At 37.8% G+C, this 14,562-nt stretch overlaps 1 protein-coding gene across 3 annotated transcripts; it reads left to right on the top strand.

Annotated features, from left to right (window-relative positions):
* The first annotated feature begins 4,605 nt into the window (after positions 1–4,605).
* LOC145778707 (uncharacterized) lies at positions 4,606–14,043 on the top strand. Of its 3 annotated transcripts, none has more exons than XM_082590260.1 (6): positions 4,606–4,710; positions 5,115–5,371; positions 6,124–6,192; positions 6,464–6,552; positions 9,299–9,443; positions 9,930–14,043. In XM_082590260.1, exons 2-6 carry the CDS (start codon positions 5,300–5,302, stop codon positions 10,062–10,064), a joined length of 510 nt encoding a protein of 169 aa, XP_082446386.1. In that variant the 5' UTR covers positions 4,606–4,710; positions 5,115–5,299; the 3' UTR covers positions 10,065–14,043. The 3 variants fall into 3 exon arrangements, with proteins under 3 accessions (XP_082446386.1, XP_082446387.1, XP_082446388.1); XM_082590261.1 differs by having other exon boundaries at positions 9,320–9,443; XM_082590262.1 differs by having other exon boundaries at positions 9,340–9,443; positions 9,930–10,067.
* The last annotated feature ends 519 nt before the right edge of the window (positions 14,044–14,562 follow it).

Here is a 14,562-nt window from a genome sequence, read left to right on the forward strand (position 1 = left end):
AAAACGTCCACCAAGGAGACCAAGCATCAAAGTAGATGCGTTTCTTAGCAATAAGGGTCTACAACAGTATTGCACCTCTAATTCAAAATGGCTGCTTCAGCTGTTGGGTGAAGATGAAGCAATAATTAATTATACTTTCAAAGGATCCTACTCATTGGACTGAAGATGGTGCATTTATGCAAGCTTTACACATGGCGAAGGAACTTTCAGCAGTCAATGACAGAGCAGAGAGAGGAGTTGCTCTAAGTCTTATCCAGGATTTTAACAAACTCTTAACTGAAGATGAGTACCAAGTTTAGTTTCTTTTGCGAGTTGTTACTGAACACAGGAAACTGTTTCCAAATTCCAACAAGAACAATATTGTCGATTCTTCTTCGTTTAAACCTTCTTCGTTACACCAGGGGTCGAGGGACTCTTCTTTTACCACCCTTGGGCAGTGGCGATGCGGTTTAGATGCTTGAGCAGGTGTCGAGCAGCAATTGCATCAATTGATTCGTCATCCAGTTCAAGCAGACCACGCACACCATTTGGCGCAGTTACAGATGGTGTGGTCTGTGGTTTGTTCCTCTTTGCCACACTCACAGATTGCGAATGGAGCCATCCCCAATTTGTGCATGTTGGAGCGGAATAGTCTGACTCCAGTAGCCAAGTACGCAGGCGGTTGAGCCGCACCCAGGCCTTCCTTGGCAAACTATGCATTCCGGTTGGATGGGGGCTGGTGTCGGAGATAAAACTTTAGAGTCTTGAGGAGTTCTTCTTCCACTCTGAGCTCCATTTGTTGTCCTCTCAGGTAGCCGCATCAGGAGTTGTGCGTCACATACAAATGCTCGCTCACAGACTCGTAGAGACTTAAGTGGAGCAAGTGGTTGGGGCTCGTAGTGCAGCGATAAAGAGACAGGATGGCTTCTTCGCGACGAAACTCAGCTGGTTGGTTGCCTGCAAGGACAGGGAAATTGTCCGATGGTGTAAGTCGTAGACATCCTGTCACGATATGCAAGGCAATATGTAAAATATTGACGATAATATCGCTTCTCGCAGTACTGACCAGAATTCATTTTGAAATGAATATCGTTACCAGTGTTCCCTCTAAGGTGCAAAAATTAAGAAAGAAAAAAACGAAATTTTGTAGACAGTTTCGTGGTCACAAAAAAGGTTGTAAAATCAAGATTTGGACAAATGCGTTTTTTCTAAGTAACTGCTTTTCTACTCAAGATACATGCATTCAATGTTCAGAAAGCAGATAAAAAACCATGTTTTCTGCATCTTTTAACACAAAAACCGTATCTCTAGCTCAAGTGGTTTTCGAGATACGCAGATTTGGTATTTCGAGGGAGGGCACAGAACTTTAGGGGGAGGGCCACCCCTAAATCAACTTAAAATTAAAAAAAAATTTGCAAGAGGTATTTTTTCTGACAACCTCACCATTTGAAAGGGTGTCCCAAGCAAAATTCAAAAACTCAATTTTAAGAGCCACCCTAATAGATATGGTCAATAGGGGTTGTGACAAATTTGTGGCAGTGGCACCTGCCGCGGCACCTGCCACCAGTTTGCGTGGCACCTGCCACAACTTTGCGCGGCACCTGCCACCAGTTTGCGTGGCACCTGCCACAATTTGCGCGGCACCTGCCACCAGTTTGCGTGGCACCTGCCACAATTTGCGCGGCACCTGCCACCAGTTTGTGTGGCACCTGCCACAGTTTGCGCGGCACCTGCCACCAGTTTGCGTGGCATCTGCCACAATTTATGCGACACCTGCCACCAGTTTGGGCGACACCTGCCACTAGTTCGTGCGACACCTGCCACCCGTTTGCCCAACTGCCACCACCACTTTGCGCGACTGCCGGCCACCAGAGATGTACATGGATTCAAGGCCTATGAGAGGAGGTATGGCGTACCGTACCCTTGAGGGCCCAGGCCTGTGATTGTTGGGGGCCCGAAATTGTGATTTTTCAGTCTATGCGCAGAAATGTTTGGTTAAGACCATCCTAAATGACTAAATTCAAGCATAAAAGTTGCTATTCTTTAGTCCCTGGGGGGGGGGGGAACGTACCGTAATGCAGCAAAAGGATCCGGAAAGATAATTGAGTGCATTGTGCACAAATTAGGGGCCCAAAGTGGTGATTTAATGCTTTACGTGCAAAAATGTTCTGTTAAAAGCACCCTAAATTAAATCATAAAAGTTGGTTATGCTCCTGTCCGGGGGGGGGGGCATAATGTAGTAAGGCTCAGCCTCAGCATAGAATTAAAGTTAGCTAGACAAGTTCACTTTGACAAAGTTATTGCAGGAAAAAAGGCAAGAAAAATCTGTTTTGCTCAATAGCTTAAATAGATTCAGTGATGTACAAAATACGGTGTTCTTGTAGAATCCGGAATTTGCCACCCTGGTCAATATGACGTCACAAAACGGACGCAACTATTATTGGGAGGGTGAAAAATAGAAAGTAAAAAGCGGCTGAATGTCAAGTCAAGTCAAGTCAAGTCAATTTATTTTGTTTTAACAGCGCCATATATTAACAAATAATCAGAGTAAAATGTAATTGTCAAAACAATGCATTGTACAACTGTTGGTTAGATTATGGCGCAATCAGGATGGTAGCGAAAGACCATAAGCAGTCATCTAGTCAGCCACCACCCCATCACAGTAAATCTAACTACACATTCATACACACTAGTGTGCAGAGGCAGGCACACTACTTCATTGAATAAAAAGAGTTCGCCACTGAGATTGAAAAACAACTACTGTTGGTTTGAATCTGCATTCTCAGACTGAGTAAGCCGAGGATGAAGATTCAAACCAACGAGCAACGACCAAGAATTGACCAACCACCAATAATTAGTGATTGTGTGCTATAATAGGCTACAGCACTTGCGAAAGTTTTCCTGAAATAACGAGGAAAAACGTGGATACCACCACCGAATTGCAACAATTTTTATGTGAAGCATACAAAAACAGGGCAATTTGATACTAATAACTGTAGAGAACAAATATTAATAAGTAACTTACGATATGATGATATAGGCCTACTGTAAAGGTAAGTTATCCTTTGTATTGAGCACTTAAGGTACGCATGTATATTTGACAATTTTATTATGTTTTTACAATAAAACCATTACACCAACGTCGAGAGTTCGATACAAGGCCCTAGGATGGCATAAAACTTATCAATTTGCATAAATTCAACTAAAAATTTGTCTAATTAAAGTTTAACATCAAAAATATGAAACCTTTGCCACTATGTGTTGTAGCTTTTTCATACTGCTCGGATATTAATAATTTTACCATCGTTGGAAAGCACGATCATACATCTACCTGAATCAATTGGCTACAAAACCAAAACAAGTACTATTTTTATCTTGTGATGACTTAAACTTCACCAACTTGTACTAATTTTCATAAGCCACCCCCTGTTTGCTGTGATCGATAAATAGTCCTTCCACTAAAAGTGCTGTGGCTTTCTCATTTGTGGTCGGATTTTAACAATTTTGCCATCGTTGGAAAGTACAATTATATATCTACCCGAATCAATTAAACACAAACACAGAGTAAGTACTAGCTTTATCTTGTGATAAGTTAAACTTCACCAACTTGTACCGATTCTCAGCAATTTAATTTTTACAATAAAATTGTAGGGACCCGCGATGTAATTTCCATTGTTTTAATTTCCAGTAGTCCAGTATGATTTTAGCAAAACAGCATGATGACGTGATGTGTTCCAACTTCTATGTGGTTCTCAGCCGTTTGATGGTATTTCAGCTCAGTTTTTTAACCAGATTTTGGAAATATCATCAAGATCTAAAAGGATTTTTTTGTATTATTGTCATTTTTTGAAAAGTTTTTTTTTCTGAAGAGTACGGTATCGTACTCTCAAGAATGAAGATACTAGGTTGTGCAATAGCAGCAAGTGTAGGCTGAGTTTTGTGGCAGTTTTATCCATCTTTTACCGAATCCATTACTTATTAAGGAAGAAACCTTCGATCTTGCAGCGTTTTGCCTATTTGGCATTTTTTTAGTTCATTTGGCATTTTTTGACCAGTTGTTTGGCATTTTCTCCATAAGTGGACCTGGCAACCCTGATCTGCAGCAGTTACCGGTAACTCAATATCCGTGGCAGTCTTACTATTCGTGGCAGGTAACTCAATATCCGTGGCAGTTTACTCAATATATCCATAACAGGCAGCTTATATATGCGGAAGTTAACAAAGGCAACATATATCAATGCCAGGATTGATACCTTGGTACACTGCTCCGTCAAGTTCACGTCTGTAGCAATTAACTAGTAACTATCCGTGGCAGTTAACTAACTATTCGTGGCAGTTTACTCAATATATCAATCAGGCAACTTATATATGCGGTAGTTAACTAAGGCAACATACATCTATGTCAGGATTGATACCTTAATACATTGCTCCGTCAAGTTCACATCTACAGCAGTTAATTAGCTATCCGTGGCAGTTAGCTAACTATCCGTGGCAGTTAGCTAACTATCCGTGGCAGTTTACTCAATAAATCAATAACAGGAAACTTATATATGCGGCAGTTAACTAAGGCAACATATATTTATGTCAGGATTGATACATTGCTCCGTCAAGTTCACATCTGCAGTACCGTAGTCAACTAACTATCCGTGGCAGTTAATTAACTAGTACTGTACTGGTATCCGTGGCAGTTAGCTAACTATCCGTGGCAGTTTACTCAATACACCGTTTTTGGTATGTTGGATTTTTCTATGTTATAGATAAAATAAAGTCAAATGAATTATTCCATATTAATCGGTCACTTCTTTCTTTCAGTTTTTGACAGTAATTCTCTTCCCCATAGAATATTAGCAGTAACTGTATATAAAATATTAAATAATACTATTTCGACAAAACTCTGCACATTGAAAAACTTCCGTGAAGCACAAAGATAAGAAATATGAGTTTGTTATTGATTTTGCATATAATGTTAGTTTACCCTATTGTTAGCATAAATATAGCTTTTGGAGTAGGCTGGTAATATATTTCTGGCAAAAATATATGTTTTACATTCATAAGTCATAATTAAATGTTTATGGGGTTACTTTGCACAGTGTATTTTATTACACAGTTACTAACAAAAATATTATTTATCTTAGACTGACAATACCTAGAAAGCATAAAAGATCACTTGGATCAAGGAGGAGCTACAAGGACTATGATGAAGAGAATTTACAGAAGGCAGTAGACTCTGGTCTGTCTCTAAGAAAAGCTGCAGAGGAGTGTGGAATCCCAATGCGACCTATCAAACATAAGCGACAAGCGTGATAAACGTCATATACAGATGTTGGAAGACCAACAGCATTTTCAGATGCTGAAGAGCATGCCTTTGTCCACATCATTCTATTTGAATAAGGTTTAAGGAATTAAATAATGTAATGTAGTGTGGTTTAAAATGTTAAAGTTTATGAAGCTGCTCTGAAAAATCCTATGGATTTCTTGGACTTAACTTTTGGTTTCTGTTTTTGCGCTATCTTATGGCTGCAGCAGACCTTGAGCATGGAAAATTAAAATCAAGAAAGCAGCGGTATACTTATTCAGGATGCAGTTTGTTACAAGTAAAAAATCTATCAAGTGGAAAGTACAATTTAGAGAAAACAGCTTGGAATGAGTTATTAAATTTGAAAATCAACAGGATTAAGCCAACCAGGAGAGGAAAGAAAGCAGGAAAGTGTTTCAGAAGACCAATTTCAGTTGTATGCACAAAGTCATCTGGTAGGCCTATAACTTCTCATCGAAAACAAAGTGACTTGAACTTAACTAATCTAATTCCAGTCCAACGTTTTCCCACTTCTAGTAAATTTCACTCCCCCTTAATTATTGGATGTTTAAATATAAGATCAATCAATAATAAATCACTGTCCTTAACTGACTTTATTTTTGACTCTAAAATTGATGTGTGTGCCGCTGTGCCCTGACTGAAACTTGGTTAGGAAGTTCAATTGATGGTCATGTGTTAAGTAACATCACTGCTAAAGGTTATGACATTTTGCATGTTTCCAGATCTCAAGGAAAGCGTGGTGGTGGTGTAGGTTTCTTGTACAATGTCTCTGCCAAACTTGACAAGAGTCAAATTTTTGCCTGTCTGATGCATTCACTTTGTTTCAGGTAAATTTTAGCAGGATAGAAGTATTCATGGGAGCTTACAACAAAAGTGGTACCCATTGGAATCTACTGGTATGTATACTTGTGTAGGCTACTCTGTTCTTACCGTATGACTTTGCTTTGCGGTGGTATAATGTAACTTTGCCCATGCGCAATTGCGCATGCCCAATGTTTCAGATAGCCTATATATAAGTGTTATTTTGTACTGCAATAGAAAAACTTTGCTATGTTATCATCACATTTGCAGATTGCAACTTGACCAGGTAAACTTAACTTGTAGGCCTAAAAAGGCTGTTCCTCTCTCTTCATCGTGTGTGTCCAATGCAACTAATTTTGTTCACAGTATGTTCACATACCTTCTTCCATGGTTTATCTGGTTGAACCATATGGGACGACAAAAGAAGGAAGTTCTAAAGCATGTGACAGTTTAAAGTGAGAGTAGGCTATGATTTTAAAAAAGTTTAGCTTCGCATAACTCACATTGTTTTGCATTGCAATGTGTATATGTTCATGTGTAATGTTTTCGCGGATTATGGTACATGTAGGGCGTGAGACCAGAGGGGGGGGGGTACCCAAAAAATAGTATATCCAATTTTATTTTGATAGATATACTAAATCTAGGCTGTATACCAAATTTTAGGTCAAAATATTGAAAAACCATTCATTAGGGGCAAAAATGTGATTTTTGACCCCAGCGAGTGAATTTTTTCATAAAAATTAATTTTGGTTATAAAATCTGACACAGTTGAGAGAATCAGTTGATTTAAAAGTGTATTCCTACTCATTTTTCAGCAATGAATCCATTTTTGGTGGTTAAAATCATCTATCTCATGTAGAAAGTGGCCAAAACTTGATTTTTCTTCCAAAAATACTGAAAAAATACCCCTCGACAAATGAATCATTGTAAAAATCTTCTTGCTGTGCCCCCCACATCCCAATTCCAGTATTTTAAGCCCTCTTGTGAGATGGTCAGAATAAATCCAAACATTTTGGTGCAAGAAAAAGTGAAAAAGCTCTTGAAATGGTCAAATGGTACCATTTTTAGTACTAGCGAAAAAAATGGTACCATTTTTACTGCAGGCAAAAGTTTTGAGAAAATTACCAAAATGATTTACCATTCTCATTTATTTTGACAGATTGTTAATATTCTAAATTTTTGAGTAGTATGGCTCCTACATCTACTGATTATGTATTTTGTTTCAATGATAAGCTGCCACTGAAGTATGAAATTGTGTTTGGAGTTATTGACAAATCCAAGAATGGGCCTCCATCTGGGCCGCAAGAAACCAAACTACGGAAGGAAGTTATGATATGTATGACCAAGTCCTTATTGGATATTTGGAAGAAGGCATTTGAAGATGGTGACTTCCTTCTGCCCTATGCACTGGTTAGAAGAGAGCTTGTTAGCCTCTTGACAGACTTTCATAATTCAGTAACTTTCTTACAAGTTGCGCGTGATTGCTGTAGAAAAACCGTACTCCCATCGATTCTTAGCGAAGACTTCACCTTTGTTACACTGATTCGATGTCATCGATCGTTGAAGCAACGTAAAAATCAAAAGTTTTCCTGCTTGAATGGAAGCTAATGATATCATACAGTATTTTCATTTTCTAGATGGGCGCTAGAATGCGCGGGAAATTATATTCTTGCAACAATTGTTTGTGCTATGCAATGACGATTTGTATTGCTAGTTCCTGTGTTATTTCTTGGCGGACATGACCGCCGTGTCCGCCGTGAATTTCGAGGCCTGCATTCACCATCAATATTGTTTCTTTGAGTAGTATCATACAACAGAGATGTTCAAGTGTTTGTTCAAATCTTTCAATCTTTTCAACTCTGTTTTATGATACAGTACTACTCAAAGAAACAATATTGATGGTGAATGCAGGCCTCGAAATTCACGGCGGTCATGTCCGCCGTCACAGCATGTGATGTCCGCGGAAAGTACCATCTAGGTCGGTCATATTTGTCCGCCGAGAAATAACACAGGAACTAGCAATACAAATCGTCATAGCACGAACAATTGTTGCAAGAATATAATTTCCCGCGCATTCTAGCGCGCATCTAGAAAATGAAAATACTGTATGATATCATTAGCTTCCATTCAAGCAGGAAAACTTTTGATTTTTACGTTGCTTCAACGAACGATGACATCGAATCAGCGTAACAAAGGTGAATTCTTTGCTAAGAATCGATGGGAGTACGGTTTTTCTACAGCAATCACGCGCAACTTGTAAGAAAGTTACTGAATTATGAAAGTCTGTCAAGAGGCTAACAAGCTCTCTTCTAACCAGTGCATAGGGCAGAAGTAAGTCACCATCTCCAAATGCCTTCTTCCAAATATCCGATAAGGACTTGGTCATACATATCATAAATTCCTTCCGTAGTTTGGTTTCTTGCGGCCCAGATGGAGGCCCATTCTTGGATTTGTCTATAACTCCAAACACAATTTCATACTTCAGTGGCAGCTTATCATTGAAACAAAATACATAATCAGTAGATGTAGGAGCCATACTACTCAAAAACTTAGAATATTAACAATCTGTCAAAATAAATGAGAATGGTAAATAATTTTGGTAATTTTCTTGAAACTTTTGCCTGCAGTAAAAATGGTACCATTTTTTTTGCTAGTACTAAAAATGGTACCATTTGGCCATTTCAAGAGCTTTTTCACTTTTTCTTGCACCAAAATGTTTGGATTTATTCTGACCATCTCACAAGAGGGCTTAAAATACTGGAATTGGGATGTGAGGGGCACAGCAAGAAGATTTTTACAATGATTTATTTTTCGAGAGGTATTTTTTCAGTATTTTTGGAAGAAAAATCAAGTTTTGGCCACTTTCTACATGAGATAGATGATTTTAACCACCAAAAATGGATTCATTGCTGAAAAATGAGTAGGAATACACTTTTAAATCAACTGATTCTCTCAACTGTGTCAGATTTTATATCCAAAATTAATTTTTATAAAAAAAAATTCCCTCACTGGGGTCAAAAATCACATTTTTGCCCCTAATGAATGGTTTTTCAATATTTTGACCTAAAATTTGGTATACAGCCTAGATTTAGTATATTTATCAAAATAAAATTGGATATACTATTTTTTGGGTACCCCCCTCTGGTCTCACGCCCCTAGTACTTGTTTAAGCAAAGCCTGGTTGCCATTTCTGTGTTTTAGGCTACACAGTGTTTGCTTTAGAATATTCTTTACCACACTAGTGAGCAAAACGGACATGGCGTTGAGAGAGGTGTGCTGGGTACCAGGGGAATTGTTTCATCCGAAACAATACGACGCCAACAATTGTGGCATTTTTGTGATCAAGGTAAGAATCCAGCTTGCTTAAACAACACAATCATACTTCTAAATTTTTATATTTTCGACAGCCCATAAGGTGATGCTACTAAACAAAAATATGTCAAAAATCCATTTCTTGAAACAACATTTTCTTTTGAGATGCAAGAGAAATTGGTTTGTTATACTCTAGGAAACATCCGTGGCGACTGACGATGGTACACTATTGGCAACTATTTTGCGTGTTTATCACATACGTAGTCTTTGCTGTAGCCTACATTACTATAGTATATAAACTTATTGGTTAAATGTAGCCCATTCCATACAGATGGTATTGGGCTTGATATTGTTTTGCACTACAGATTGCCGAACTTTCATTGCAGACTTGCAGTGAAAATAGGCCTACTACCCTACATTAGAACAGTTAGTTTCTGGAAAGAGGCGCGCTTTATATCAGAACGCGCCTCAGCCCTGGCATGCAGCCTTCATTTTCATCGATGTTTATTGCCCATCACAGATTAACCAACATCTAAACAGACCCATGGCGAAGATGAAGCTACTTGTACAGCTTTTCTGCAAATCCGGTTCTTTTCAAAACTTTAGTGCCCTCATCATTGTTGATGTGTTGAAGCCTAATGGACTATCAAAGTGAAATTCATCAAACATGGAGTCAAAGACTGAATTGTTGTTCACTCTACTTCCAACGGTTCTAGGCCTTCGAAAGAATCTTTGTTTGTTTGTTATCTTTATCCTGCATTGCGGGAAAGCGGACTTGAGCGCTATGCATCGGTGTACGCCTTCCGACGCGGACGTACACCTGACCCACGCTGCAGCCGACGACAATGTCTGTTTCCGGTTGTCTACTTTACTTATGACTTAAATTTGGTACTACCCATTACTCGAAATTGATCCCTGGGTAGAGGCAATTATTTCCAATTCCTTATTTCCTCAGATAACGGCAACAGCGAAACGGCAATAAATTTCCTAGTAGCCGAATATATTGATTTTGTGTGTGTTTTCATGGATTGACATTTTTGTTTGAAATGTTTTGATTTAACGTTTTGTTTTAATTTTTATCTTAAATTCATGCTCTATGCGGAAATCTTGCATTACGGTATGCAAAGACAACTTTGGTCCTCAAAAGATTGCAAATAGGATTGTTCTATTCTCTACGATCGTTTGATGAAGGTCCCAAATTTTTATGTAATTTTTACAGGTCCCCGGTGTGAAAAGGTTGGGAATCGCTGCTTTATAATTTTGGAGTCGATGTCGTGTTTAATAAGATATTGTGTTTCTTTTAGCGTACCGTAGTAGCCTGATGTGAACCTTCTGGCTTAACATGAAATAAAATACAAATAAACCAATAGCCTACATACGGTACTACATAGGCTAAAGAAGTTAAGTATTTATTTTCGGACTAACACATTATCTTGGTAGTGACGAAATTTATAATTAGCAATATGATTTTCAATCCAGTACATCATGAGCTAAGCCTGAAGGTGAAGGCTAACAAAATTTTTTAAGGGCATAACAGTCTGATGTATGTAGGGCCGTTGAAAGGATAATTGTCCAGTTATTTGGTCAAATTGTAAATTAGGCCTACTACGTTTTCATAAATATATTTGCATTGACAAAATTTTGTTTGCACCACCAAAATGGTTTATGCAAAACTGTTTGAACGTTTTATTTTGAATCATCTATTGCCTTTCTTGAATACCAGTGACAATCAATTTGGGTTTAAGTCTGGTCATAGTACTGACATGAGTGTTTTTTCATTAAAACAAGCAGTATCTTCTCATATCAGTCATGACACTCCTGTATATTCTGTCTTTTTGGATGCTTCAAAAGCCTTCGACAAAGTCAATCATCATTTATTGTTTGAAACGCTTATCACACATAACGTGCTTATGTATTTTGTTCGCTAAGGGAACATCCAAATATTACGTAACGCTTTTTTTCCGAATTTTTGACCCCCCTCCCCCATGTAACGCCAACGTAACGCTTTTTTCAATCCCCCCCTCCCCCATGTAACGCTTTTTCACTACGAATTCAGCACAAAAAACTACTATTTTGTACTCCAAAGCGTTACGTAACGTTTTGCTTGAACCCCCCCGATGTGACGCTAACGTAACGCTTTGCATAAACCCCCCCCCCCCCCCTTCCCCCTCGAAGGCGTTACGTAATATTTGAACGTTCCCTAATGGGAATACTGTTATAGTAAACAAACCATGCAAGTGATGTGGGGAGGTCAATCCCAATCATGTAGGGGAAGGTCGGGGCCTATGAGCATATTGGGTCCTATGATCCACCCCTCTATTTTTTTATATAAAAAGTTTTGCCACTCCGTTTCAGTCGAGATCTTTTCTTCATGCTTGAATGCATTTCCCACAATTGCCAGGACAATCTCCTGTGAGAATTCGAAGCGAAAGCAGGGTTTCTTTATTTTTATGTTGAAAAAGTAAATTTTGAGGGGTTCGGAAATTTTACTATAACTTCCTAGTTTTTCAACAGATATTCAAATGGTTTAATTTGGTGACAAGTAGTGTCCTTCTTAAAGGAATAATGAAAGAAGTGCAGTATTAAAGTTAATAGTTTAGAGTCAATACATGTGAATTTGTTAATATGGAGAGTCGGCACCTATGAGCCACCTTGTGTGCTGATCCTATGAGGCCGGCTCATAGGATCTTACTTGGTTGAAATTCAGATCACAATTAGTTTATTGTTAGAAAGTTGTTTATTTATTTTTTATATTTAAGCTAGTTAAGATTATAGTAAATTGTTTATGTGTACTTTTCAATTTTTGTTTAACAGTTTAAGATACAAATGTAGGCTATATCTGTACATAAGCAATTTCAAAAATTAGTTCACAAAACTGACCATAATGCCTCGAAAAACTGCTAAAAAAACTCATCGTGGTAAATCGCTGTTCCAGTTTCCTCTGTAGTCATAGCAGAGACTGTGGTCATAGTTCTTTCTTCGCCCGTCACTACTAGGTCAACAAAAAGAGTGAAGGGAATTAGAAAAGTTGTGATTGACTTTTCTGCTTTTGATCTTGTGTGAATAGCCTGTTAGTAGCCTATAGGCTATTCGATGGATCGATTTTGTAAGCTTGTGATCATAAAAATGATGGCACGGTTGTGGCATGCTTAACTTGTTTCATATTTTCTAGCCTTCTAGGCCTATATGATCTGTCACTTATAAAAAAATGTAGGCCTAATGTGATTATTAGAAATTACTATCTTTTTATTTAAAAATTATGGAAATCTTCCAGTTTCATGATCACTTAAGCCTCTATTTTCAACTTATCCCGTCCCATTATCTTGCAAATGTGTTGTTGTGTATTCATGTAAATGTATTCATCGATGTATTCATGTAAATACGTTTATTCTTTTGATTGTACTGGTGGCTCATAGGACCCCACGCGTTGGATCCTATGAGCCACTTCAACAAATTTACATTTTTTGCTCCACATTAAAAATCTGACAAGATATGAATTTTTTCTTTGGTGATTCAACAGGTTATATCACAAGTTATGCTAACATGAAATATGAGGTAAAAATATTCAGAAATAAAAGAGTTATGAGACTAAATCAAAAAGGGGGATCATAGGCCCCGACCTTCCCCTACTGTGTCCAACAGAGTCAGACAAGGTGGGGTGTTAAGCCTCTATCTTTTTGCCGTATATTATATTGATTAGCTTTCTTATGAGCTCAATAAAACAAAAGTTGGTTGCTATGTTGGCAACTCTTGTCTAGATCATAGCATGTTATGTTTGCTGATGACATTTGCTGCATCTCGCCTAGTTTGTGTGGCTTACAAAATTTGTTAGATGTTTGCCACAAGTATGCTGTTGAACATGAAATTACTTTCAATTCTAAAAAGTCATTTGGTATGTTATTCTCCCCAAAAAATTTTTATCTTTCACGTGCTCATTTGCTACATCTAGGTAAATCTAAAATTGTGTTCACAGACTCTGTAAAATACCTCGGTGTATTTATTGAGTGTTCTCTCTCAGATGAAAATGATATTTCAAGGCAAGTACGCTCTCAGTACTGTGCTGCAAATAATGCAAAATCTCATTTTTCGAAATGCTCACCCGCTGTAAAAAACATTGTAACTTATTTAAATCTTATTGTATGTCCTTTTACTCATCCCAGTTGTGGAACAAGTTTAGATCTTCTATAATATAATATATTCTATATTCTTCTATAATAAGTATGAAACGATTGCTTGTTGCTTACAATGACTCTTTCAGAATATTGCACAATTTGCCTCGTTATGTCAGTGCCCATGAACATTAAAGTAATGAATAATGTAGCAACGTTTGATGCTTCATTGAGGAAAAACATATTTTCGTTTATTAACCGTTGCATACACTCCTCAAATCGCTTTATATCAGACACGATGTCATCTGATTGTTTTTATCGTTCTGAATACTTTCAATTCTTCCAACGCTCATTGTATGTAAATTTATAACAGTAGATAGCCTATTTAGTGAGCTTTTAAACCGGCGGCATCCATAGTGGCTCTCTGTGCCCTTTGTGCATTTGCAGTTTGTGTATTATTTCGTTGTTTTGTTTTGGATATGGACAGCTTTGTCTGACGCAAATAAATAATAAATGAAATAAATATTCTTCTATGATAAATTGTTTTATTCTATGTTTAGCCTAATTCTACGGCTATGATGAAAGGGATTAAACGTGTTTGAAGTTCGCTGTAAGCTAGTAGGCCTATACTATAGCTGCGTTAACTCGATCTAGGTTAAACTTTGTTTCAAATAGGCCGATGCCTTTACATAAGATAGGGACAGTGAAAGATCGGGACGACTTGCTTTACTAATTTTTCTTGCAATATGGACAACTGGAGAGTCACTGCGAAATTTAAAAATTGGCAAAACTGCCAAAAGTTTTCTTTGATTTTACATAAATTCATTTTTATCAAATGAAATGCTATATTTTGGGTGGTAGAACATTGGCAGAACCTTACTACAGCAGTGTGAGGCTAACTGTTGTGACCACTGTAGCGTGAAATCTATCGCTGCATTATTATGACTAGAATAATATTCAACAAACATGATATGACGTATTTTCATGCATACATTTTGGCAAAACACACGCAGCCAGGTCACATAAGCTGCACCTTGGTATGCG

Source organism: Aplidium turbinatum, chromosome 10 (genome assembly GCF_918807975.1).
Source record: "Aplidium turbinatum chromosome 10, kaAplTurb1.1, whole genome shotgun sequence".
In the NCBI taxonomy this organism is placed as follows: domain Eukaryota; kingdom Metazoa; phylum Chordata; class Ascidiacea; order Aplousobranchia; family Polyclinidae; genus Aplidium; species Aplidium turbinatum.

Bases quoted from the DNA above. Each gene is read 5' to 3' on its own strand.
- LOC145778707 (XM_082590260.1), top strand. From the start codon at position 5,300: ATGTTGGAAGACCAACAGCATTTTCAGATGCTGAAGAGCATGCCTTTG. The intron at 5,372-6,123 runs GTTTAAGGAATT...ACTTTGTTTCAG, and splicing joins CATCATTCTATTTGAATAAG to GTAAATTTTAGCAGGATAGA. The intron at 9,444-9,929 runs GTAAGAATCCAG...TGCCCATCACAG, and splicing joins GTGGCATTTTTGTGATCAAG to ATTAACCAACATCTAAACAG.